General features: G+C 38.1%; 1 protein-coding gene across 1 annotated transcript in view; it reads left to right on the top strand.

Moving 5' to 3' along the window:
• The first annotated feature begins 3,630 nt into the window (after positions 1–3,630).
• The window catches only part of USP42 (ubiquitin specific peptidase 42), a 43,425-nt gene continuing 21,009 nt past the window's right edge, over positions 3,631–26,046 (top strand). The window contains exons 1-2 of the mRNA XM_034669787.1: positions 3,631–3,880; positions 5,852–6,052. Coding sequence (XP_034525678.1) covers positions 3,640–3,880; positions 5,852–6,052 — 442 coding nt within the window. The 5' untranslated portion in view covers positions 3,631–3,639. The remainder of the gene's footprint in view (positions 3,881–5,851; positions 6,053–26,046) is intronic.

Raw genomic sequence — 26,046 nt, 5'->3', positions numbered from 1 at the left:
GAGCGGCCCTCGGAGCATGGGGCTCGCCTCCCCACCCCCCACCGCACCCCCAGAGAGACAAACTTTCCCATCCCGGCGCCCCTCCGCGGCGCGCCGGTCCCCCTCGCGGGGCCGTCCACCTGGCTCCTTCGCCGAGTGTCCGAGTTCCCCACGCCGGCCGCCGGGGCGGAGCGGGCACCCTCTGGGGGGAGAGGAGGGGCCGGCCGGCCCCGGCGGCGCGTCCCCAAAAGCGTGTGCGCCTCGGTCCTGTTCTTTATCTTCGGGGCAGGAAGAGCCAACTTACCTGGAGGGGGTCGGGGGAGAGGGTGATCAGTTTCAGATGTTTGAAATGAAAATTTGACGGGACAGAAGTTTTACAATCTAGGACTTTAACCTTGTTATAATGAATGCGGTTGAGATTACTTTTATTGAATAGCGCTTTTATATTTAGGGAGGCCTTAGGGTTTACTTGTTTATGGGAAAACATGTTGGTTATTTAAATACACTCAGATCAGTAAAACGGGTTGAGAAGCTATTTGGTTTAACACCTCTTTTTCAAAGTAACAACAGTATTACAGGGTCTCATACGTTTTTGTGGCGACTCAAAATTTTTTAGGAGTGGTAAATTTTAAAGATAATTTCACTCTTTTGACTCATTCAAAGTGCATAGGGGATATGAATAATCAGTTTTACTTATTTGTTTTTATTTAAGGTCAGTTTCACTTTCTTTTTCTATCAATCAAGTCTACACTGTTTGGTTTGAAGGGTTTAAGGTTAGTCGTTTTATTTACTTAAAAATAATTGAAATCAAGGCTGTATCTTTTTAAAGCTTGTGTGTTTTCCACTTAAATAGAAATGTTACACAAGAACGTGGGTTACATTGTTTATGAAGAAGCAGAGTGTATCAGTTTCTTTTCTACATGTATTGATATCATTACCTTTATGTGCAGTGCCACAATGTTTAAAACAGCTATATGCTTATTTTTAAAGTGAAAAAGAATAATGCATTCTGGTATTTGATAGAAATATAAGGGACTGAAAATCTTAAGACTTCTGAATAAAAGATTGCACTTAAAGCAAACATTCGTGAAGTCGATTAGTCTCGTATCTCCACACACCTCCAGCCTTGATTCATGTACTCATTTTTTTCAAACATGTTTTTGTTGCTTTTTGAGTATCATTAGAAGATGCTGAGAGAAATGTTTGTAACTTGTTTCAAACATGTTTTTGTAACTTTTCATTGAAGTAGTTGCTTAAAAGTCCTGATATAACCATAACCATAATGTTTAGAAGCTTTACTAACATTAAAGAACATGTAACTTATGAATCTTAGGTCCTTTACAATGTTGTTTGGCTTGTAGAAAGGATATCTCTGTAGCAGATGGTTAGTTCAATACTTGATGGTTTTAGGATAAGTATTCATTGGCCAAATATACAAATGAAGACAAATGGATGGTTTTGGTTTGTTTTCCCATAATTATACTTCTATATGGTTATTGATGATTGAGTTGTATGCTTTCTTTAATTTTTTTTCATTTAAGAACCCCCCCACCCCCCAAAGGCAGTTGGAGCAAGTAAAATGGTTTTATTTGGTTATTTGTTAATGATTGTCCTGAAGGGAAATCCTTTTCCTGGGAAAATTGAGGTTTTTGCTGTTAAATGTTATTGGTAAATGAGGCCAAATTAACCTTTCCTTGGGACTCTGTTTTGGCTTTCTTCTACCTTTTGCTCCTTCTCTTTCTCCTCCTCTTTTGTTTTCTTACTCTTGCTTGCCTCCACTGTGTTTCATGGTGTAGACTTTATTTGAAAATACAGCTCAAGCTTTCTTCCTGAATGAAGATCCCCTGTCTTAGATTGACTTAAAATAGTTCAGTTTTTCTTATTTTAGTAAGATTTAATCTAACATAAACTTTTTAATTTCTGCATAAGATTCCAAAAAAATCTTTAGGTTGTGCTTTCAGGGCAGGGGGCTATCGTCGTGCCAGAATTTAAAATCACAACAAAATTGAGGCTTTTAAAAGAACCTTACTGTGAGCAGACTGTGCATCACAACATTTGTTGAGGTGGCATGAATGTTCGTACTTGTTCTCTCACTTGACTGTATTGAATATATTTTAAAGCAAGCTTTAGAGGCTGTTCCGACTTCAAAGTAGGAATGAGATACTGTATACAAAAGAGATACTGTATATAAATCACTCAGCACAAACCAGTGCTAAAAGCAAACCCTGGTTACTTCCTATATTTGGGATTCATTCATTTGTTCAGCACACGTGTGGCCAGCTTTCTGTGTGCCAGGTCTGGGGATAGAAATGCAAGTGTGATGGAGAGCAACAAGTGAAACAGGCCGTGGAGTAGGTGCTGGAGCGCTACCATAGAAATCGGCAGCAGGGCGCTATGGGAGCTTGCAGGAGGGCTTCTGACCCAGTCTTGGGGGAGCGATGTTGTCAAGGAAAGTGTCCCAGAGGAAATGAATTCTAAACTGAGAAGTGGTAAGTGGTAACTGGCCGGAGGTGGAAGGCTGGAAGAGCATGAGGTAAAAAAGAACAGCATGTGAAAAGCCCAAAGAGAGCAGGTAGGAATGGAAGCCGGGGAGCATGTGGAGCGGTTCCTAGGCCAGGCTGTGCCAAGTCTGGGTGTTGATGTTGTCCCGGGGGCAGTCAGGGCATGCCTGAGAGAAGGGTTATCTACAGAGGAGTGGCGCACTTGCTTTGGTTGTCACTGGGCAGTTTACGTTCCTCAAGAGACCCCAGTGACTAAGTCTGTACAGCCAGAAGGAACCCTTGTTGGGAATGTTGGGCCAGGTGCCTGGTTCTTGTTACTGGACTAGTTTGGGTTATAATTGCTCCATTTTATAGACCCTGTGGATTCTATTCAATCTCTCATAGGTCCACTATGAAAATTAAGTAAATTAATTTATATTCAGTGATTAACACATTGTCCATCATATAGGAAATTCTTAATTAGTGGGAGCCTTAAGATTTAAAAATAGGAGTCAGAGAGAAAATTATGATTACTTTTATAACATGTATTTGTGTTCAAGTTTGATGTCAGTAATGTCTTATGGGCTTCATTTAAAAAGTCATATATACCAAATAAATGAGCCTCCTCAGAAAAACTTTTCAAATGTGAGACTTCCTAATTTAAAAAAAAAATAATATATTTCAAACAAGTCATTGTGGACTTTAACTCAGAATTAAAGTTAGATTTTTCTCTTCATGTAGTTGAGACTTCCCTGATGAATTCTATGTGAATTGAAAATTGAGTTAAATGTGTTAGTGTATTTCACATTCTAGATTTAAGCAATAGGGAGAAAAAATATATGGGTTCTTGGTAAATGTATAAAATTGGGAACTGAGGTCCCTGATTATAAACTGAAACATGAGACATTTAGGGGGGTTGGAATAGAATGACAAGATCCAATCAAATGTTTCATCGAAGGTTTTATAATTAAAAATTGTTCACATGTTCAGATGAGCACAATGCTAAATGTTCCAAGGAAATGATTTCAAAGTTAAAAAATACTGCTGTTTTTATATTATAGTAACTTGACAGTAATTAAATATGGGTAGGATAATTTTCCAAGATCTAATGTTAGATTTAGATTACTTTTCTCAGTTTATAAAACAACTGCATGTGTTTTGTCTTTTGCAGAGTTGAACAATGACCATAGTTGACAAAGCTTCTGAATCTTCAGACCCATCAGCCTATCAGAATCAGCCTGGCAGCTCGGAGGCGGTCTCACCTGGAGACATGGATGCAGGGTCTGCCAGCTGGGGAGCTGTGTCTTCGCTAAATGATGTTTCAAATCACACACTTTCTTTAGGACCAGTACCTGGTGCTGTAGTTTATTCAAGTTCATCTGTACCTGATAAATCAAAACCATCACCACAAAAGGATCAAGGTACTACTTTTAAAAGACAGAATCACTCCAAGAAACTCTTATATAAACGCTGTCAACGGTTGGTAGTTTTGGAGGGGGTCGTCTTTTGTGAAGACCTGTTGCCACCCCAGTGGCCAGCAGTGACATTGTTCGACAGGCTTCATTTTCCTGTGCTGCTTGTTCATGATTAAAATGTATCCTCACAGGGTGGGTTACTTTTAGTTATAATATTTGTAGTTTCTTTTATTCTTAATTTTTTGAAGGATAAACTTCATCGCAATGAGATTTGAGATGGGCATTTTGTTAACTTGTCAGTTAACTGTAGTCCCCTAAGTAGATGTCTGCCTTTGAAAATTTTTGAAGATGTTTTTGAAAAAAGATTGCCTTTTGACAAATGGCTCTACCCAACTGTGGGTTGTTTTTTTAGTTTTTGGCCAGTTAATATCATCTGTGGTAATAAAGCTGTTTGAAAAACAGCAGATAATTTAAATGTTACATTTGTTAAAACTGTGTAACTGTGGTTACATTTGTTAAAACTCATCCGGTTAAATGAGACACTTTAGTTGGTACTTCTGAGATTGTTGGATTTGAAAGCTTTGAAATGCAAAGAAAATAGATTAGTTCCTACTCAGGAACGTCATTGGCATAGAATAATTTGGCCCTTAAATTGTTTTGTATCCTCGTAGTAAATGTGGCATTGTGATGTGGTGGTGGGTGGTGTCATTTGTTGAAGGTGTTTGGGGTGGGAGGAAAGTTTATATCACAAAATAAACAATTTAATTGAATGTTACACATAGAGTTTAAAGACCTTCACCATCAACACTTTCCCACAGGACTTCTTTCACTGACTCCAGCTTCCCGTTACTTGCTGGAGTTCCTTTCTCTCCCTCGGGCCTTAACTCACATCACCCTGCCGTGCCCTTTTTGGAGCCCTTGTCCCATTTTCTGCAGACTCCTTTCTTTTTTCCTGATTTTTCTTTTTGTTCCACTGAGCCAAAGCCTACCTTTGCATACTTAAACCCATTAATTTCTCTGTTAAAATAGAGAACCATCCATTAAGGCGTTTCCATCTCCAGCAGCACCAAGGAACTGGCAAACTTTTGTGAAAAGGTAGTCTTCATATGGGTGATCGAACTTTCCTAAATAAGTTGTTTTTGAGCTTTACCTGAGTTCTGTCAGCATAGTTATCATTAATAATCTGTTTATAAGTCTTGAAAATAGATAAACATCTTTTTAGGCAACATAGAGTATACTTATGAATGTGGGTAGTGGCGCCCAACAGCCTGAGTTCAGAGCCGGTTTCCTTTCTGGTAAAAGGATGATGTCACTACCAACTCTTAGACTGAGACTGTCCGGCAGCTAATGAGGACTCTAGAAGTGCAGTGCTGGTGAAGAGGACAGTGATGGTGGTGGTACTGAGGAGAAGCCATTTTCTATAGATGGTGTTGAAAAAATTTTAAGTAGATATAAAAGAGTAGTTAGAGTGAACTCTTCTATAGTCAGCAATCAGTGTATCAACTCATAGCCAATTATACCTTCACCCATTTACTCCCCTCCCCATCACTGTAAAGCAAATCCAAGACTTTATATTTCATCTATAAATATTTTAGTTTGTATATCTAAAAAATTCTTTTCTAAAAATTTAAACATCTTTATATTAAAACAACGTTAACATTTCTGTCATATTTTTTTTCCAACAGTTGGTTTGTTAAAAACATCCAAACAAGGTCTATACTTAGCATTTGGTGGATGTCTTTAAGATTCTGTTAACACCCTCCTTTGGTCGTTGCAGTTTACTTATTGAAGAAACCAAATCATTTTGATTTCCCACATTCTAGGACCTGTCTTTTAAAATGTCCCTTTCTTCCCTGTATTTCTGGGTAGCTGGGAAAAACCTAATCTTGATCAGATTCAGTTTGACGTGTTTCTATTTATTGAGCTTGAGAAACATGAAAAGCTTTGTTTTTAAATATTTCTTGTTTATTTTTCCAGCCCTAGGTGATGGCATTGCTCCTCCGCAAAAAGTTCTTTTCCCATCTGAGAAGATTTGTCTTAAGTGGCAACAGACTCATAGAGTTGGAGCCGGGCTCCAGAATTTGGGCAATACCTGCTTTGCCAATGCAGCACTGCAGTGTTTGACCTACACGCCACCTCTTGCCAATTACATGCTATCTCACGAACACTCCAAGACATGTAAGTGTCGTGGGTTATGTTAACTTGTGGAGTGTTGTGCTATGCTAACCTATTTTCATTTTTTTCTCTGCAATGAAAGTGAAGAATTAAGCCAAGAATTCTATGATCACTAGGAAATTGGTTTATTCTTTTAGAATCCATGGAGGAAGACTCTTAAGATTTGTATTCAGGTTGTGTAAAAATCATTTTGCACCTAATTTGACCTGTGAAGTTATTGAAAAACATATTTTACCAGCATTTGGCATTTTTGAACCCCCTGCTGGCTTTCTATACACTTGCTGAAAAAATGTGACATAAATGTCTGCCGCCGACAGCTTGGGGCAAGCAGAGTTAGGAAATCCTGTCTCTCCTGGCTTCCATCCTGTATTGTAAGGCTTGATGCATTTACAGGCTTGTAAGTCTTAGTGAAGAGGAGCCTCTTGTTACGGCCTCCAACCTCCTGAAAGTTCATGCAGGACTTTCCTTTTAGTGTGTGTGAGCTCCCTTTTCAACCTAAAGGGCAGGAAATCAGTTAGAATATATCATGTTTTTAATAGGTGACGGCCAGCTCAGTGGTTGACTAGTGAAATTCAGAATTTAGAGTGTATCTAGTTTTTGAGGTTTGAGCTTCTAAATATATTGTAAATAGCCTTCATCCTTATAAATGAAATCTCCCTGTTCTTTGATCTACATTAATGCTCAGATTTGTGTGTGTGTGTGTGTGTGTGTGTGTGTGTGTGTTTGGGTGCTGTTCATTAATTATCAGGGTGAAAACTCCTTAGGCTTCTTTTTGAATAGTTCTTTACTTAATGGAGAATTTAAACCGGGTTTTTAAAAACTGTCCTGTACCCCCCCCCAAAAGAGCAAAATAATGCTTGTAAAGAATTTGGAAAGTACAGAAAAATTTAAAGAAACCGAGGGAAAATCACCTAGAATCTCACTGTCCGGAGGTGTTTGGTATGCCAAGGGCTTTTAAATTACAGAATGAACGTTTTGTTTGCCCTCATTTCCCCCCTAAGTTCATAATTCATTCCCCACAGACAGCTTTCCCGTTACTTTTGTGCTTAATGAAAGTAGGGTGTGGATGGAAACCCAGCGCTGGCACCTGGGCTGTGAGAGGAGGGACTGATGCAAAAATTCAGAAGCTCCGGGTGTCCAGAATTAGGTGTCTATCTTCTATGCTATTGGTAGCTTTCATGCTTTCTGTTTTTCCTTTATTTAGGTATGTCAAGGTGTAATCACATATGTAAGTTAGGTCCATCTTTTCATTATGTTTAGGATCATATATATATATAAAATTTAGGTATATATCCCTTTATTTAGTTTTATTGAGGTATAATATAAATTGCACATACTTAAAATATATGTTTGATGCATTTTGACATTTGTATACTCCTATGAAAGTACTACCACAACTAAGGTAATGAATATATTCATCACCACCAAAGTTTTCCAGTGCTCCTTTGAAATCACTCCCTTCCATCCCTTCCTGTCCCTAATCCCCTCCACCCCCAGGCAACCACTGATACACTTTCTGTCTGCTAGAGATTAGTTTGTATTTTTTTGAATGTCATATACTGGAATTATACAGGTACGTATTCTTATATTGCCTGGCTTCTTTGACTTAGTGCAATTATTTTAACATTATTCCGTGTTGTTGCATGTATCGGTAATTTTTATTGTTGAGTAGTATTCCATTGTATGGACATAGCGCATTTTGTTTCTCCATTCACCCACCTATTGATGGACATTTGGGTGGTTTCTCATTTGGGGCCATCACAGATTAAGCTACTGTGAACATTTTTATATATGTGTTTAAACAGGTCTTTGTAAGGATGTGTTTTCTTTTGGGTAAATATTTAGCAGTGCAGTGGCTTGGTCCTGTAATATGTGTGTGTTAACTTTAAAGTAAACTATCAATCTGTTTCCCAAAGGGATTCTGGTATTTTACATTCCCAGCAGCAGTGACTGAAAGTTCCATTTGCTCCATATCACCCTGTAATGTTTGGTGTGGTCGGTCTTTCCAACTTCAGCCATTCTAATTGGTGTGTAGTGTAGCAAGTACTACCCTCCCATGGTTTTAATTTGCACTTCCCTAATAAGTAATGATGTTGAACATTTTTCCGTATGGTTAATTGCCATCTGTATACTCTCTTGGCTAAAGTGCCTGTTCATATCTTTTGCTTGATTTAAAATTGGGTAGTGTTCTTGTTGTTGAGTTTTGAGAGTTTTTTTTTTTTTTTAAAGATTTTATTTATTTATTTGACAGAGACAGAGACAGCCAGTGTGAGAGGGAACACAAGCAGGGGGAGTGGGAGAGGAAGAAGCAGGCTCACAGCGGAAGAGCCTGATGTGGGGCTCGATCCCGTAACGCCGGGATCACGCCCTGAGCCGAAGGCAAGACGCTTAACCGCTGTGCCACCCAGGCGCCCCTGAGAGTTTTTAATATATTCTGGGTACACGTCCTTTATCGGATAGGTAATTTGCAAATACTATCTTCCAGTCTGGAGAAGAATATTTTCTTCACATTGTCTTTTGAAGAGCATGTTTTTAGCTTTGAAGAATTCCGCGTCTTTTTTTTTTTTTTTTTTTACTATTTTATTTATTCAACAGTGGGAGAGAGAGCACGAGCAGGGGGAGAAGCAGGCAGAAGGAGAAAGAGAAGCAGGCTCTCTGCTGAGCAGAGAGCCCGATGAGGGGCTCGAACCCAGGACCCTAGGATTATGACCTGAGCCGAAGGCAGACACTTAACTGGCCAAGCCACCCAGGCGCCCCATTACTTTTTCTTTTTATCAGTTGTGTTTTAAGTGTTGTATTAAGAAATCTTTGCCTTGGGGTGCCTGAGTGGCTTGGTCAGTTGAACATCTGCCTTTGGCTCGGGTCATGGTCCCCGGGGTCCTGGGATCGAGTCCCATGTTGGGTTCCCTGCTCAGCAGGGAGTCTGCTTCTCCCTCTCCCTAGCCCCTCTCCCCTGCCTCCCCGCTTGTGCTCTCTGCTCTCTCTATAATGAACGGGTAAAATCTTAAAAAAAAAAAAAAAAAGAAAGAAAGAAATCTTTGCCTCACCAGAGGTCACAAAGATTTTCTCTATATTCTTTTAGAAGTTTCATAGTTTTAGCTTTTATATTGGTCAGTGATCTATTTTGAGTTAATTTTTATTTGTGGTGTGAAGAACGGATTGAAGGTCAGGTCTTTTCAGTATGGATATCCAGTTGTTCCAGCACTATTTGTTCAAAAGATAGTCCTTTCTCCACTGAATTGTCTTAGTTTCTTTGTCAGAAATCAATTGACTATATCCATGTGGATCTATTTCTGGAATCTGTTCTGTTACACTGATCCACTGTCTGTCTTGACACCATAACACAATGTCTTGATTATTGTATATTTAAAAGTTTTGAAATCAGGAAAGTCCTGCAGTGTTCTTGTCCTTTTTCAAAGTTGTTTTGGCTATTCTTGGTCCTTTGCATTTCCAAATGAATGTTGGACTCAATTTGTCCACAAAAAAGCTTCCTGGGATTTTGATTGGTATGGTGTTGAATCTGTGAATTAATTTGGGATGAATTGACATCTAAACAGTTCGGTTTTCTGTCCCCCAAACAAGGTATACATCTCCGTTTATTTAGGTTCTCTTTAATTTTTCCTAGTAGTATTGCTTAATTCTCAATGTACAAATATAATGTGCACATTTTTTATCAGATTTATCCCTAAGTATTTCATATTTTTGGAAGCTGTCATAAATGATAATATTTTTTAATTTTAATTTCTAATTTTTTATTGCTAGATTATAAAAATGCAAGTGATTTTTGGATATTGATTTTATATCCTGCAATCTTAGTAAATTTATTAACTCTGGTAGTTTTTTTTTTTTTTTAAGATTTCTTAAGATTTTATGTGGAATCAGTCATGTGATCTGTGCATAAGGACAGTTTTACTTCTTCATTTTCAGTCTTCATGCTGTATATTTCTTGCTGTGATCTACTAGCCAGAACCTCCATTACGGTGTTGGATGGCTGTCGTGAAAGTAGATGTGACAGCCGTGTCTCTTCACCTTAGGGGGAAGGCATTTTAGTCTTTCACTTTTAATACATTGTTTGCTGGAAAGTTTTCATAGGTACCTTTTACCCACCGAGTGTTTACTTGAATGCTAAGCCAAATTTGCTTTCCAGAGATGAGCCCAACTTGGTCATGATGCATTATGATTTCTATGTATCATTGGATTTGCTAAGAATTTTTAAAATTTTATGTTGATGAATATTAGTTTATAGTTTCTTGTCATGTCTTTTTCTGATTCTGGCATCAGGATTCAGGGTGGCATCCTGAAATATGTTGGGATTATTTTCTTCTATTTCTTGGAAGACTTTTTGTAGAATTGGTGTTATTTCTTACTTAAATGTTTAGATTTCAGTGAAGCCATCTGGGCCTTGAAGTTTTCTCATGGGTAGGTTTCTAACTATATACTTAATTTATTTGATAGATATAGGCCTCTTCAGGTTATCTATTTTTTCATCAAAGAGCTCTGGTAGTTTGTGTCTCTCAAGGAACTTGTCTTCCATGTCGAACGTACTGGCATAAAGTTGTTCATAATGTTCTGTTATCCCTTTTTATTCATCTTATTATTGATCTTCTCAGAAAATCAGTTCTTGCTTTCATTGTTATTTTGCTTTCTGTTTCATTCATGTTTGTTATTTTTATTACTCCCTTTCTCCGGCCTACTTTGGATTTAACATGCCATATTCTAATTTCTTAAAGCTTAGGTCATTTAATTTGAGATCTTTTCCATTCTGTTTAATGCCATAAATTTCCTTTGAAGTGCTGCTTTATTTGTGTTCCAGACATTTAGGTATTTCACATATTCATTTTTATTCAGGTCCAAATACTTTCTAATTGCTCCTGTGATTATTTAGAGGTGTGTTGTGTAGTTGCCAAATATTTTGAGGAATTTCCAGAAATTGTCCTGTTACTAATTTCTAATTTAATTGTCTTGTGGTCAGAGTATATTTTTTATTGTTTGACTCCTTTTAAACTTGAGACTTGTGTTATGCACCAGAACATGGTCTAGTTTGGTAAATGTCCCATGTGTACTTAATAAGGATGTATGGTCTGCTCTGTTGTTTGGAGTTTCTGTAAATGGTCATGATGGTCAGTTACTCGGTAGTTAGTTCTGTAACTAACTACCCAGTTAGTTGTCCTGTTGTTGAGGCTGTCTTCTGTGTCCTTACTGCTTTTCTGTCCACTTGTCCTATCAAATTTCGAGAGGTTTATTGAAATAAAATATATTTGTAATTTGTTTTTTCTTTCTGTTTTATCAGTTTAGCTTTGTGTTTTGAAGCTTCTGTCACTTAATATTATTATGACCTTATTAAATGACTTATTCATAATTGATGAAATTACCCTCTCTATCCGAAATAATATGCTTTGTTCTAAATCTACTTTGATATAAATAGAGCCCCTCCAGTTTTCTTATGATTAATGTTAGCATGGTATATCTTTTTCCGTCTTTTTACCTTTAACCTCTTGTGTCTATACTTAAAGTGGATTTCTTGTATAGATAGCCCAGAATGTAATTTTTTCTTTTTTCTTTTCTTTTCTTTTCTTTTCTTTTCTTTTCTTTTCTTTTCTTTTCTTTTCTCTTCTCTTCTCTTCTCTTCTCTTCTCTGAGCTTGATTAATTGATATGGTTGGGTTTAAACTTACCATCTTGCTGTTTGTTTTCTCTTTGTCCCATTTACTCTTTGTTCCCTTATTCATCTTTTTGAGTGAATAATTGTATGATAATTAATCTTTATTGGTATATTTTCTGTAATTTTGTTTTCTTTTTTTAGTGGTGGCTTTAGGGTTTGGCATACATCTTTAAATGATTACCGTTTGCCTTCAAGTAATATTCCAGTTGTGTATCGTAAGGACTTGGTGACAGTGTACTTTCATCTCCCCTCTCCTGGCATTTATTTGTGCCATTGTCATCATCTCCCTGTGTTATAGTCACACAATATATTGTGTTATTTTTGCCTTAAATTATAAAGGTTTTGCTTTAAATAGTTAAGGTGTGTTTAGAAATCTGTATTTACCTATTCACTTATCATTTCCACTGCTTTTAATTCCTTTATGTGGATTTAGATTTCCATCTGCTGTTTTTCCTTATGGCTAAAGGACTTCCCTTAACTTTGCTTGCTAGTGATGAACTCTGCTTTTTGTTTTGTTTGTTTTATTCTCTGTCTGAAATATCCTTATTTTGCCTTTTTAAAAGTTAACCTTTTTGTTTTGAGGTAATTGTAGATTCACATGCAGTCTAAGAATGACACACAGACCTCCCGTGTCTTACCCAGTTTCCCCAGTGCTAACACTGTATTACAGTATCTCAGCCAGGGTGTTAACATGGATGCAGTCCTGATACAACATTTCCATCATTACAGAATCCCTCATGTTCCCCTTTTATAGCCACGCCCACTTTCTTTGTGCCCTGATGTCCTCTTTTAACCCCTGGCAACAACTAATCTGTTTTTCATTTCTATAATTTTGTCATTTCAAGAATGTTATTTACATATATTGAGTTGTGCAGTATGTGATGTTTTGGGATTGGCTTTTTCACTCAGCATAATTTTCTGAAGATTCATTTAGGTTGTGTGTACTAATAATTTGTGGGGGTTTTTTTGTTGTTGTTGTTGTTGTTGAGTAATAGTCCATGGTATGGATGTACCATAGCTTGTTTTGTTTTGTTTTATTTTATTTATTTTTATTTTTTTTAAGATTTTATTTATTTATTCGACAGAGATAGAGACAGCCAGCGAGAGAGGGAACACAAGCAGGGGGAGTGGGAGAGGAAGAAGCAGGCTCATAGCGGAGGAGCCTGATGTGGGGCTCGATCCCATAACGCCGGGATCACGCCCTGAGCCGAAGGCAGATGCTTAACCGCTGTGCCACCCAGGCGCCCCTGTTTTATTTTATTTTTTAAAAGATTTTTATTTATTTATTTGAGAGACAGAGCACGAGCTGGGGGGAGGAGCATAGGGAGAGAGACAAGCAGGTTCCCCACTGAGCAGGGAGCCTGATGCAGGGCTCAATCCCAGGACCCTGGGATCATGACCTGAGCTGAAGGCAGGCGCTTAACCAACTGAGCCACCCGGGTGCCCTGTACCATGGCTTGTTTTAATCAGTCATCCACAGAGGACATCTGGGTTGTGTCCACTTTGGGGATATTCTGAAGAGAGCTGCTGTATGCATTAGAGCATACAGCATACGTGTGAACATGTCTTTATTTCTCTGAAGTAAATGCCCAGGATTGCAATCACTGGGTCATATTAGTAGTTGCATGGTTGATTTTTATAAGAAACTGCCAGTTTTTGAGCGTGGCTGACCATATTGCAGCCTACCCGCAAGGTATGGGGGTTCTAGTTTCTCTGCATGTTTGCCAGCATTTGGTGTTGTCACTATTTTTGATTTTAGCCATACTGATAGGTATATAATGATACCTTGTTGTGATTTTAATTTGCATTTCCCTCATGCCTAAAGGTCTTGAATATCTTTCCATGTGCTTATTTGCTATCTGTGTATCCTGTTCAGTGAAATACCTCTTTGTTATCTTTTGCTCATTCTCTGTTGCATTCTTTGTTTTTATACTATTGAGTTTTGAGAGTTCTTTATATAGTTTAGATACTAGGCCTTTGTTGGATATGTAGGTTCCAAATAATATCTCCCAGCCTGAGGTTTGTCTTTTTTTAATTTTTTATTAAGATTTTATTTATTTCTTTATTTGAGAGAGAGAGAAAGAGAGAGAGTGCGTGAGAGAGAGCATAAACGGAGAGCGGCAGAGGTAGAGGGAGAAGCAGACTCCTTGCTGAGCACAGAGCTGGACGTGGTACCCGATCCCAAGACCCTGGTATTATGACCTGAGCCGAAGGCAGACGCTTCACTGACTGAGCCACCCAGGTGCCCTGAAAGACCTTAACAAGGTCTTTCACAGAACAAAAGTTTTTAATTTTGGTGAAGTCTGACTTTTCTTTTATGGATTGTGCTTTTTGGTGTCAAGTTTAAGATCTTTGCCTAGCTCTTGATCCTGGAGATTTTCTTCTATTTTTTTCAAAAAGTTTTATAGTTTTACATTTTACATTTAGGTCTGTGATCCATTTAAATTTTTGTATAGTGTGAGGTTTAGGTGAAGTCAATTTTTTGTCTATAAATGCCTTTTTGCTCCAGCACCATTTGTTGAAAGGGGTATCTTTCCTCTATTGAATTGCTTTTACACCTTTGTAAAAAAAATCACTTGGACATACTTGGGTGCGTCTGTTTCTGGGTTTCCTAGTCTATTCTGTTGAGGTATGTGTTTGTCCCTCCACACAGTCTTGCTGTTGTAGCTATGTAATAAGTCTTGATATCAGATAGAATGATTCCAGCCCTTTATTCTCTTTCAAAATTGTTTGAGCTATTCTTGTTTTTCTGTCTTTCCATATAAACTCTAGAATAGTAATATCTATATCTACAAAAAATCTTCCTGAGATTTTGTAGTTGTGTGAAACCTGAATTTCAATTTTGGGGAGGGAGAATTGATACCTTTACTTATGTTGACATTTTCAATCTATGAACATGGTAGGTCTTTCCATTTACTTAAATCTTCTTTATTTTTATCACTGTTTTGTAATGTCAGGATGTTTTGTCTTGTTAGATTTACGCCTAATTTTCTTTATTTTTTGAGGGGTTGTAAGTGGCATTATATTTTTAATTTTGGTGTCCACATGTTTATTGCTGGTATGAAAAGATACATTTTATTTTCATATGTTGATCTTATATCCTGCAACCTTGCCAAACTTATTTATTCTAGGATTTATTATTATTATTTTTTTTGTAGACTCCCTGGATTTTTCTAGTATACAGTCATGTTATATGCAAATATGGACAGTTTTACTTATTTCTTACTGATTAGTATGCTTTTTATTTCCTTTTCTTATTTCACTGGCTAGAACTTTGAGGAGAGTGGACTTCCTTGCCATTTCTGATATTGGGGAGAGGAACGTTTAGTTTGATATTAGCAGTAGGTTTTTTGGTATATGCTCTTTATTAAGTTAGAGGAGTTTCCTCTATTTCTTTTTTTCAGATTTCTGCTTTCTGTCATAAATGAGTGTTGATTTTTGTCAAATCCTTTTTCTATATCAAATTGATACAATCATGTGCTATTTCTTCTTTAGCCTGTTAATATGGTGGATTATACTGATAGTTTCCTATATTGAGTCATATTTGTACCCTGGGATAAATTCCATTTGGTCATGATGTGTAATTATTATTTTAATGATTAATTTAAATCACCTGGTGCTCATCATAACACGAGCATTCCTTAATCCCCATCACCTGTCACCCATTACCCCACTCACCTCCCCTCAAGTAACCATCAGTTTGTTGTCTGTAGTTAAAGAGTCTGTTTCTTGGTTTGTCTCTCTTCCCTTTGTTTGGTTTCTGAAATTACACATACGAGTGAAACCATATGGTATTTGTGTTTATCTGACTGACTTTTTACACTTAGCATTATGCTCTCTAGGTCCATCCATGTCATTGCAAATGGCAAGATTTCATTCTTTTTATGGCTGAGTAATATTTCATTGTGTGTGTGTGTATGTAGATATATATATACACACATATATATCACATTTTCTTTATCCATTCGTCAACCTGTGGATGCTTGGTTGGCTTCCATATCTTGGGTATGTAAATAATGCTGCTATACACATAGGGGTGCATGTATCCCTTTGAATTAGTGTTTTTGTATTCTTTGGGTAAATACCCAGTAGTGCAGTTGTGGGATTGTAGGGTAGTTCTATTTTTAACTTTTTGAGGAACCTCCATACTGTCTTCCAGAGTGGCTGTGCTAGTTTGCATTCCTACGAATAGTGCAAGAGGGTTCCTTTTTCTCCACATCCTTACCAACCCTTGTTGTTTCTTGTGTTGTTGATTTTAGCCATTCTGACAGGTGTGAGGTGATATCTCCTTGTAGTTTTGATTTGCATTTTCCTGATGATAAGTGAATAAGCATCTTTTCATGTGTCTATTGGCCATCTGTATGTCTTCTTTGGAGAAATGTCTGTTCATGTCTTCTGCCCATCTTTTAATTGGATTATTTTTTTTTTTTTTGGGTGGTGAGTTTTATAAATTCTTTATAGATTTTGGATTCTAGCCCTTTATTGGATATGTCATTTGCAAATATCTTCTCTCATTCCATAGGTTGGCTTTTAGTTTTGTTGATTGTTTCCTTCGCTGTGAAAGAAGCTTTGTATTTTGATGTAATCCCAATAATTTATTTTTTGCTTTTGTATCCCTTGCCTCAGGGGACCTATCTAGAAAAAAGTTACTCTAGTCAATGTCAGAGAAATTACTACCTGTGCTCTCTTCTAGGATTTTTTTTTTTAAAGATTTTATTTATTTATTCAACAGAGATAGAGACAGCCAGCGAGAGAGGGAACACAAGCAGGGGGAGTGGGAGAGGAAGAAGCAGGCTCTCATAGCGGAGGAGCCTGACATGGGGCTCGATCCCATAACGCCGGGATCACGCCCTGAGCCGAAGGCAGACGCTTTAACCGCTGTGCCACCCAGGCGCCCCTCTTCTAGGATTTTTATGGTTTCAGTACTCCTATTTAGGTCTTTAATACGTTTTGAATTTCTTATTGTGTACGGTGTAAGAAAGCGGTCCGGTTTCATCCTTTTGCATGTTGCAGTCAAGTTTTCCCAACACACATTTGTTGAAGAGACCATCTTTTCCCCATTCTTTCCTGCTTTGTCAAAGATTGACCATATAATTGTGGGTTTGTTTCTGGGTTTTCTATTCTGTCCTGTTGATCTATGTGTCTGTTTTCATGCCGGTACCACACTGTTTTAATTACCACAGTTTTATAATATAACTTGAAGTGTGGAATTGCGATGCCTCCAGCTTTGCTTTTCTTTTTTCTTTTTTCTTTTTTTTTTTTAAAGATTTTATTTATTTATTTGACAGAGATAGAGACAGCCAGCGAGAGAGGGAACACAAGCAGGGGGAGTGGGAGAGGAAGAAGCAGGCTCATAGCGGAGGAGCCTGATGTGGGGCTCGATCCCATAACGCCGGGATCACGCCCTGAGCCGAAGGCAGACGCTTAACCGCTGTGCCACCCAGGCGCCCCTGCTTTTCTTTTTCAAGATTGCTTTGGCTATTCAGTGTCTTTTGTGATTCCATACAAATTTTAGAAATGTTTATTCTAATTCTGTGAAAAATGCTGTTGGTATTTTGATAGGGATTGCATTAAGTGTGCAGATAGCTTTGGACAGTATAGACATTTTAGCATAGTCATTCTTCCAGTCCATGAGCATGGAATGCCTTTCCATTTCTTTGTGTCCTCTTCAGTGTCTTTCATCAACATTTTATAGTTTTAAGAGTACATGTCTTTTTTTTTTTTTAAGATTATTTATTTATTTATTTGAGCGAGAAGGAGGGAGAGTGCACAAGCAGGGGGAGCAGGAGAGGAAAAGCAGGCTGCCTGCTGAGCAGGGAGCCCAATGCAGGCTTGTTCCCAGGACCCTGAGATCATGACCTGAGCTGAAGGTAGACGCTTAACCGACTGAGCCACCCAGGCACCCCAGAGTACAGGTCTTTCACCTCTTTGGTTTGCTTTATTCCTCGGCATCTTATTATTTTTGGTGCAGTTGTAAATGGGTTTGTTTTCTGGATTGCTCTTTCTGCTGCTTCATTATGGGTGTATAGAAATGCAGCATATTCCTGTAGATTGGTTTTGTGTCCTGCAACTTTACTGAATTCATGTATCAGACCTAGCAGTTTTTTTGGTGGAGTCTTTTGAGTTTTCTATATATAGTATCGTGTCATCCGCAAATAGTGAATGTTTTACTTTTTCCTTACTGATTTGGATGCCTTTTATTTCTTTTTGTTGTCTGATTGCTATGGCTAGCACTTCTAGTACTATGTTGAATGACAGTGTTGAGAGTGGACATCCCTGGCTTATTCCTGACCATAGATTTTCCCCATTAAGGATAATATTAGCTGTGGGTTTTTCATATACGGCCTTTATTAAAGTGTTATGTTCCCTCTAAACCTACTTTGTCAAGGTGTTTATCATGAATGGATGTTGTACTTTGTCAAATGCTTTTCTGCATCTATTGAAATGATCATGTGGTTCTTAACCTTTCTCCTATTGATGTGATGTATCACATTGATTTGCGAATATTAAACCACTCTTACAACCCAGGAATAAATCCCATCTGACTGTGGTGAATGAGTCTTTTGATGTATTGTTGGATTTGGTTTGCTAGTATTTTGTTGAGGATTTTTCCATCTGTGCTCATCAAAGTTATTGGCCTGTCATTCTCTTTTTTAGTGGTGTCTTTATCTCGTTTTGGTATCAGGGTAATGCTGGCGTCATGGAAGGAAAACTTCCAACTTCATTCTTTTTCTATTTGGAATAGTTTGAAAAGAATAGGTACTAACTCTTCTTTAAATGTTTGGTAGAATTTGCCTGTGAAGCCATCTGGTCCTGGGCTTTTGTTTGTTGGGAGTTTTTCGATTGCTGATTCAATTTCTGTGCTGGTAATGAGTCTGTTCAAATTTTCTGTTTCTTCTTGATTCAGGTTTGGGAGGTTATATGTTTCTAGGAACTCATCCAATTCTAGGTCCAATTTGTTGGCAAATAGATATTCGTAATATTCTCTTATGATTGTTTATATTTCTGTGGTGTTTGTTGTTACTTTTCCTCTGTCATTTGTGATTTTATTTATTTGGGTCCTTTCTTCTTTTTTCTTGAGAAGTCTGACTAGAGGTTTATCAGTTTTATTGATTTTTTTTCCCTAAAGAAACAGCAGCTGGTTTCATTGAACTGTTCTATTACTTTTTTAGTTTTTATATGATTTATTTCTGCTCTAATCTTTATTGTCTCCTTCCTTTTGCTGGTTTAGGTTTTGGTTGTTCTTTTTCTAGCTCCTGTAGGTGCAAGGGTAGGTTGTTTATTTGAGATTTTTCTTGCTTCTTGAAGTAGGTCTGTATTGCTATAATCTTCCCTCTTAGAACTGCTTTTGCTGTTTCCCAGAGGTCTTGAACCGTGAGGGTGTTTTCATTTTCATTTGTTTCTGTGTATTTTTAAATTTTTTCTTTTATTTCCTTGGTGACCCATTTGTTTTAGTAGCATGTCATTTAGCTTCCATGTATTTGTGGTCTTTTCAGATTTTTTCTTGTGGTGGACTTCTAGTTTTGTAACATTGGGGTCAGAAAAGATGCATGATATGAATTCGGTCTTTTTAAATTTGTTGAGGCTTATTTTGTGGGCTAATATGTGATCTCTTCTGGAGAGTGTTCCATGTGTATTCTGCTGTTTTAGGATGGAATGTTCTGAATATATTAAATTTGCTCCGTTGTGTCATTCAAAGACATTGTTTCCTTGTTGATGTTTAAATGATCTGTTCATTGATGTAAGTGGGGTGATAAAGTCTATTACTGTATTGTTATCGATTCATTCCTTTATGTTTGTTATTAGCTGTTTTATGTATTTGGGTGCTCCCATGTTGGGTGCGTAAATATTTACAATTGCTATATCTTCTTGCTGGATTGTCCCCTTTATTATTATATAGTGTGCTTTTTTGTCTCTTTTTACAGTCCTTGTTTTAACATTCATTTTGTCTGATGTAAATATTGCTACTCAGGCTTTCTTTTGACATCCATTTGTATGATAAATATTTCTCCATCCCCTCACTTTGAATCTGCAGGTATCTTTAGGTCTAAAATGAGTCTTTTATAGGGTCTTGTAGATGGGTCTTGTTTCTTTTTTTCCCCATTCTGTCATCCGGTGTCTTTTGATTGAAGTGTTCAGTCCATTTACATTCAAAGTAATTATTAATAGGTACGTATTGATTTTAATGCTTGTTTTATTACTTGTTTGTGGTTCTTTCTGAAGATTTTCCATGATTCTTTCTTGTCTTTCTCTCTTTCATGGTTTGCTGGTTTTCTTTAGTGATACATTTGGATTTCTTTTTCTTCATTCTTTGCATAATTATAAGTGGTTTTTGATTTGTGGCTACAGTTAGGTTTGTATATAACGTCTTATACATATAGTAGTCTATATTAAGTGGATGATTGTTTAAGTTTGAACCCATTCTTACTCCTCCACATGTTTTAGGTATATAGTGTCATATTTTACATCCTTTTGTTTTGTTACAGAAATATTCATTTTTACTGTTTTTGTGTTTCCTACCTTCATATTGCCATTTTTGGTCTTTCTTTTCCATTCAAAAAGTCCCCTTTCAATATTTCCTGTAGGACTGGTTTAGTGGCTGCAAATGTCTTTAGTTTTTGTTTGGGAAACTCTTCATCTCTCCTTCTTTTCTGAATGATAGCCTTGATGGATATAGAGTGTTCTCAGCTGCAGGTTTTTTTTCCCATTCAGCACTTTGAATATATTATGCCACACTTTTGTGGCTTGAAAAATTTCTACTGAAAAATCTGCTGAAAGCCTTAAGGGGTTTCCTTTGTATGTAACTGTCTTCTTTTGTTTTGCTGCTTTTAAAGGTTTTTCTTTATGACTATATTTTGCCATTTTAATTACAATATGTTTTGGTGTGTATCTGCTTTTGAGGATTTTGTTAGGGGTTCTCTCTGCCTCCTAGATCTCTATATCTGTTTACTTCCCCAGGTTGGGGAAGTGTTCAGCTATTATGTCTTCAAATAAATTCTCTGCCCCCTTTTCTATCTCTTCTTCTTCTGGGATCCCTGTAATATAAATGTTATTATGTTTGATAGAGTCAACTGAGATCCTGAAGTCTATTCTCGTTTTGCATAATTCTTTTTTCTGTCTTTTGTTCAGCTTGATTACTTTCCATTACTCTGTCTTCTGGGCCATTAGTTTGTTCTTCTGCTTCTTCCAGCCTGCTCTTGATTCCATTGAGCACTTTTCTCATTTCATTTATTGAGTCCTTTATCTCTATGTTATTCCTTATCTCTGTGTTAATGGTCTCACTGATGTCCTCCACTCTTCTCAAATCCAGTGAGTATCCTTATGATCATTGCTTTAAATTCTCCATCAGCCATGTTACTTATAACTGTTTTGCTTAGATCTCTGGCCACAGCCTTCCTGTTATTTCATATGAGACAAATTCCTCTGTCTTCTCATTTTGTCTAAGTCTCTGTGCCTGTTTCTGTGTGTTAGGAAAGTCACTTACGGCTCCCAGTTCTAGAGGGTGATGGCTTTATGAAGAAGAGGTCCTGTAGTGCCCTCCAACATAGTGTCTCCTGGTCCTCAAGGCCTGGTGCTTCTGGGATGTCTCCAGTGTGTGCTATGTGCGCTCTGCTGTTGTATTTTGGCCACTTTATTTTTCATCCAGTTGTCTGCAGAGGCTCTCTTTGCCTGTGTTGGTCAGTATTTGGTCCCTGGCTTGAATGTGACGACTTTTAACTAGCTGTGCTCTGATCTGCTAGGAAAATGAGACCCTTTACTGCTGCTGACCAGAATCAAGGCCTCGTGAAACACCCTGGTGAGGAGACGGGTGTTGGCAGGGGTTTTGGGCCGGTCTTCTTGGGGAGGGACCTGCTTCACTGGGACTGAGACAAGTGTGACTGAAAAGGGTGGTTCTTCCAGAGCACAGGGGAGCTTGGTGTAAGCAAGTTAGGTAGTGTTGGTGCTGTGCTATTTCCTGCAGGTGGCTCTGTGTTTATACTGAGAGTGGGAGAGAGAAATGGCACTGGCCAGTTCCTTTGTTTCTCAGGGGGTCTCTCCGTGAACGCTGTTTCTCTGGAACATTCTTCGAGATGAGCAACTAACCTCCCCACTGTGTGCCCCAGGCCTCTTCAGATGGCTGTTTCCATGCTGTGTGTCTGCAGGCTGTTTGCCCTGCCTTTTCTCCAAGAGCAGCACCAATGTCTTCGGAGCTCTACCAGAGCCAAGCACTCTGAGCTTTAAAACTCCAGGCTTTAAGCCCCCCTGGTTGTAAGAACTCATGAAATTTGGACCCTTTTGCTTTCCGAGCCACTTGCTATGGGGATTCATCCTCCCTGTACGCTGGCCTGTGTGCTAGTTTGCCTCTCGTCCTTCTCTGTGAATGCAGCTCCCTCCCTGGTGCAGTTGCCACATTTTCTCTCCCAGTCTGCATCTCTGCGCTCCTGCCCTCTTCATTTGGCCTCTTCTCTACCTTCAGTTGTGGAGTTTGTTCTGCCAGTCCTCAGATCAATTCTAGGATATTTAGGATGATTTGATAGTTATCTTGTTGTATTCATGGAACGAGGCGAGCCTGGGGTCCTCCTGCTTGGCTGCCATCTTCTCTTCTCTCCTCTGATGTGTAATTATTTTTATATTTTGTTGAATTTTATTTGTAATATTAAGGGTTTTTATATATCCATGAGAGATGTTGGTCTGTAATTTTTTGGTTTTATACCATTTTTGTTTGGTAATAGGGTAATACTAGTTTTATAAAATGTATTTAGGTTATATTAACTCCTTTTTTGTATTTTTGAAGAGATTGTGTAGAATTGATGTAAATTCTTAGTTAAACGTTTGGTAGAATTTATCAGTGAAACTATCTTGGCCTGGAGATTTCCTTTTTGTGAATTTTTGAATTACAGATTGAATTTTTGGTATCTGCAGGGTCTGTACTGTTATCCTTGGTCTTGTTTCTAATATTGGTAATTGCTATAAATTTCTCGTTCAGCGCTTCTTTAGCTGTGTCTCCACATTTTTGATATGTTGTCTTTTCATTTTCATTCAGTTCAATGCATTTTTAAATTTCCCTTGAGACTTCTTCTTTGATCTGTGGATTATGTAGAGCATGTTACTTAGTTTCCTGGTCTTTATTGTTTTTTTTGTTATCTCTCTCTAATCTCTAGTATGATTCCAGTGTGGTAGAAACCATAGCTTTTATTATTTCAAGTCTCAAATTTTTTGATGTTTGTTTTGTGGGCCAGGATATGGTCTATCTTGGTGTATGTTCCACGAACGCTTAAAATGAATTTGTATTCCGCTGTTGTGTGAAGTGCTCTATAAACTGGCCATATCCCATTGGCTAGTGATATTGCTGAGTTCTGTATCCTTGTTGATTTTCTAGCTGTTCAGTTATTGACAGAAGGATGTTGAGGTTTCCAGCTGTAGTTGTGGATTTCTCTGTGTCTGTTTTCAGTTCTTTTAGAATTTGGTTCATGTATATTGCAGCTTTGTTGTTTGGTACAAACACGTTTAGGATTGTAATGTGTGCACGTGTATATATACACGTGTGTGTGTATATAGAGTGCGCACGCAATGGATTTTTTATAATGTCATTGTCTCTGGTAGCTTTCTTTGTTCTGAAGTCTGCTTTATCTGTTACTAATATAGCCATTTTTACTTTTGTTGAATTAATGTTTGCATGGCATAGCTTTTTCCATCCTTCTGTTACATCTGCAGTGAGTTTCTTCTAGATATCATATGGTTGAGTCATGTTTTTCAATCTACATTGTTAATCTGGGTTTTTTAATTGGTATATTTAGAATATTTACATTTAAGCTTATTGACAAATCAGGACTTAAGTCTCTTTTTTTTTAAAGATTTTATTTACTTATTTTATAGAGAGTGCAAGCGGTGGGGGAGGGAGAGGGATGAGCAGACTCCACACTGAATGTGGAGCCTGACATGGGGCTCAATCCCACGACCCCAAGATCACAACCCTTGCTAAAACTAAGAGTCTGACACTCAACTGACTGAGCCACTCAGTGCCCCTTTTCTTCCTTTTTGATGTTCTAGAGTTTCTTTTTCTTTCTTTCTTTCTTTTTTTTTTTTAAATCATTTCCTTTTTGTTGAGAGAACTTCCTTAGTCATTCTTTTAGGGTATGTCTACTGGTGACAGATTTTCTTAGTTTTGCTTCATCTGAGAATGTCTTGATCTGCCTTCATTCCTGAAGAGTGTTTCCACTGTGCGTAGGATTCTGGGTTGACAGTCTTTTTCTTTCAGACCTTGAAAATTGTTTTGCCACTTCCTCTGGCCTCCATGGTTTTTGATCTGAAATCTTCTGACATTTTTCTTTTGTTTATTTCATACACATTTATAGGTAAGGTATTGTTTTTCTTTCACAGCTTTCAAGATTTTTTCTTTAGTTTTCATTTAATTATGATGTGTTTTGGCATAGATTTCCTTTTTTTCCTGTTTGGGGTTTGCTCAGCTCCTTGAATCTATAGAAACTTCTTTCACTGAATTTGGGAAATTTTCAGCCTTTGTTTTTTATAATACTTTTTCAGCCCAGCTTAGTCTCTCCTTTTCTTCTGGGAGTCTGATGACATGTGTGCCAGATGTTTTGTTAGAGTCCCACAGGTCCCTGATGCCCTGTTCATGTTTCCCCCAGTCTGTTTTCTCTCTGTTCAGAGCACGTAATTTCTATTGTTCTGTCTTCATGTTTACTGCTGCTTTCTTCTGTAATCTCCATTCTTCTGTCCGGCTTATGCACTGAGCTTATTTTGATTATTGTATTTTTCGTTTCTGAAGTTTCCATTTGGTTCTTTTTTTTTTTTTTAAAGGTTTTATTTATTCATTCGACAGAGATAGAGACAGCCAGCGAGAGAGGGAACACAAGCAGGGGAGTGGGAGAGGAAGAAGCAGGCTCATAGCGGAAGAGCCTGATTGTGGGGCTCGATCCCACAACACCAGGATCACGCCCTGAGCCGAAGGCAGACGTTTAACCACTGTGCCACCCAGGCGCCCCCCTATTTGGTTCTTATATCTCCTATTTCTTTGTTGAGTCTCTCTATTTTTTATTTGTTTCTGGTGTGTTCATAACTATCTGTTGAGCCATTTTTATCATGGTTTCTTTAAATCCTTTGTTAGGTCATTCTAATATCTCTGTCATCTCAGCGTTGGCCTCTTGTTATTGTTTTTTTTTTTCACCCAGTTGAGAAATTCTTGGTTCTTGGTATGATAAGGGATTTTCAGTTGAAACCTGGACGTTTTTGTGTTAGAAATTTTATGTGGATATTATCTAATGATTGTTTCAGCTGGCTTTCTGTAGTGCCACTCTGGCAAAGGAAGTAGTATTAGATTGAGGTAGAAGTCCAGCTTCCCTGCTCAGTCTCCACTGACACTCCTGGGATGGGGCAGGGGGTTGGGGCTCCTCATTCCTGCTCCCCACCTGGTCTCCACTGACACCACAGTGGCTTTGTGTTAGTGGATGATGGTGAAAGTCCTGATTCTGAAACTACCCCAGTGGAGAATTGGAGGGAGTCTTCTTTACTACCAGGGGGTGGGGTAGAAGTCCAGGCTCCTGACTTGATCTTTGCTGCGGGATGGGGTGTGGTTTGTTATCACCCAGCGTGGATGGAAGTTGGAGCTGCTAATCCATCTTCTTTAACACTGCTCCAGCAGGTGGCTTGGGATGCCTCATTACAGACTGGCAAATGGAAGCTTGCCCACTTGGCCTTTGTTGGCCTAGGGGTCGGGGGGTCATAGTTTTTCTGAGGCTTGTGGCCAGCGTCGAGAATTTCTATCTAAAGTTTTCTGTCTTGCCAAGCTCCCTTTTCCTGGTCTTTTGGCTAGAGAGAGCAGGGTTTCATTTGTTCTATTTGTTGGTGTTTCCAGGTTGCTGGCTTGTTTGGCTCTGGACTATGTGAGCACAAAGAAAACCCAGAGAACTCACCACAGTGTCGTCACTCCTTGGGTTCCAGAGTTGCTAGCTTATCTTTTTCTCTTTCACAGCCTTCTTATGTTTGCTTTATATACAGTGTCCGGGGCTTTTGTACTTAATGGAAGGAATAGGGAAAGGAACTTAGGCTCCATCTTCCCAAAAGTGAAAGTTTCGTTTTTGTTTTCAAAAGGTGTTTCCATGGGGTATAGAACTCTGTGTTGACATTTTTATTATAACACCCAGAAGATGTTGCTGCACTGTCTTTTGTTGTTTCTGATAAGAAGTCTGTTGTCGGTCTTACCTTTGTTCCTGTGTATGTGTTTTTATTACTGACTGCTTTTATGATGCTCTCTTTCTCACTGTTCTCAGCAGCCTGAGCAGTTCTTTGTGTACTTGTCTCTTGTCTTCTGTTTGGGATTTGTTGAGGTTCTTAGATCT

This window comes from Ailuropoda melanoleuca, chromosome 10 (genome assembly GCF_002007445.2).
Source record: "Ailuropoda melanoleuca isolate Jingjing chromosome 10, ASM200744v2, whole genome shotgun sequence".
NCBI classification, from domain to species: Eukaryota; Metazoa; Chordata; class Mammalia; order Carnivora; family Ursidae; genus Ailuropoda; species Ailuropoda melanoleuca.
The sequence above is the reverse complement of the archived record's forward strand: the minus strand, read 5'-3'. Positions and strand labels throughout refer to the sequence as shown.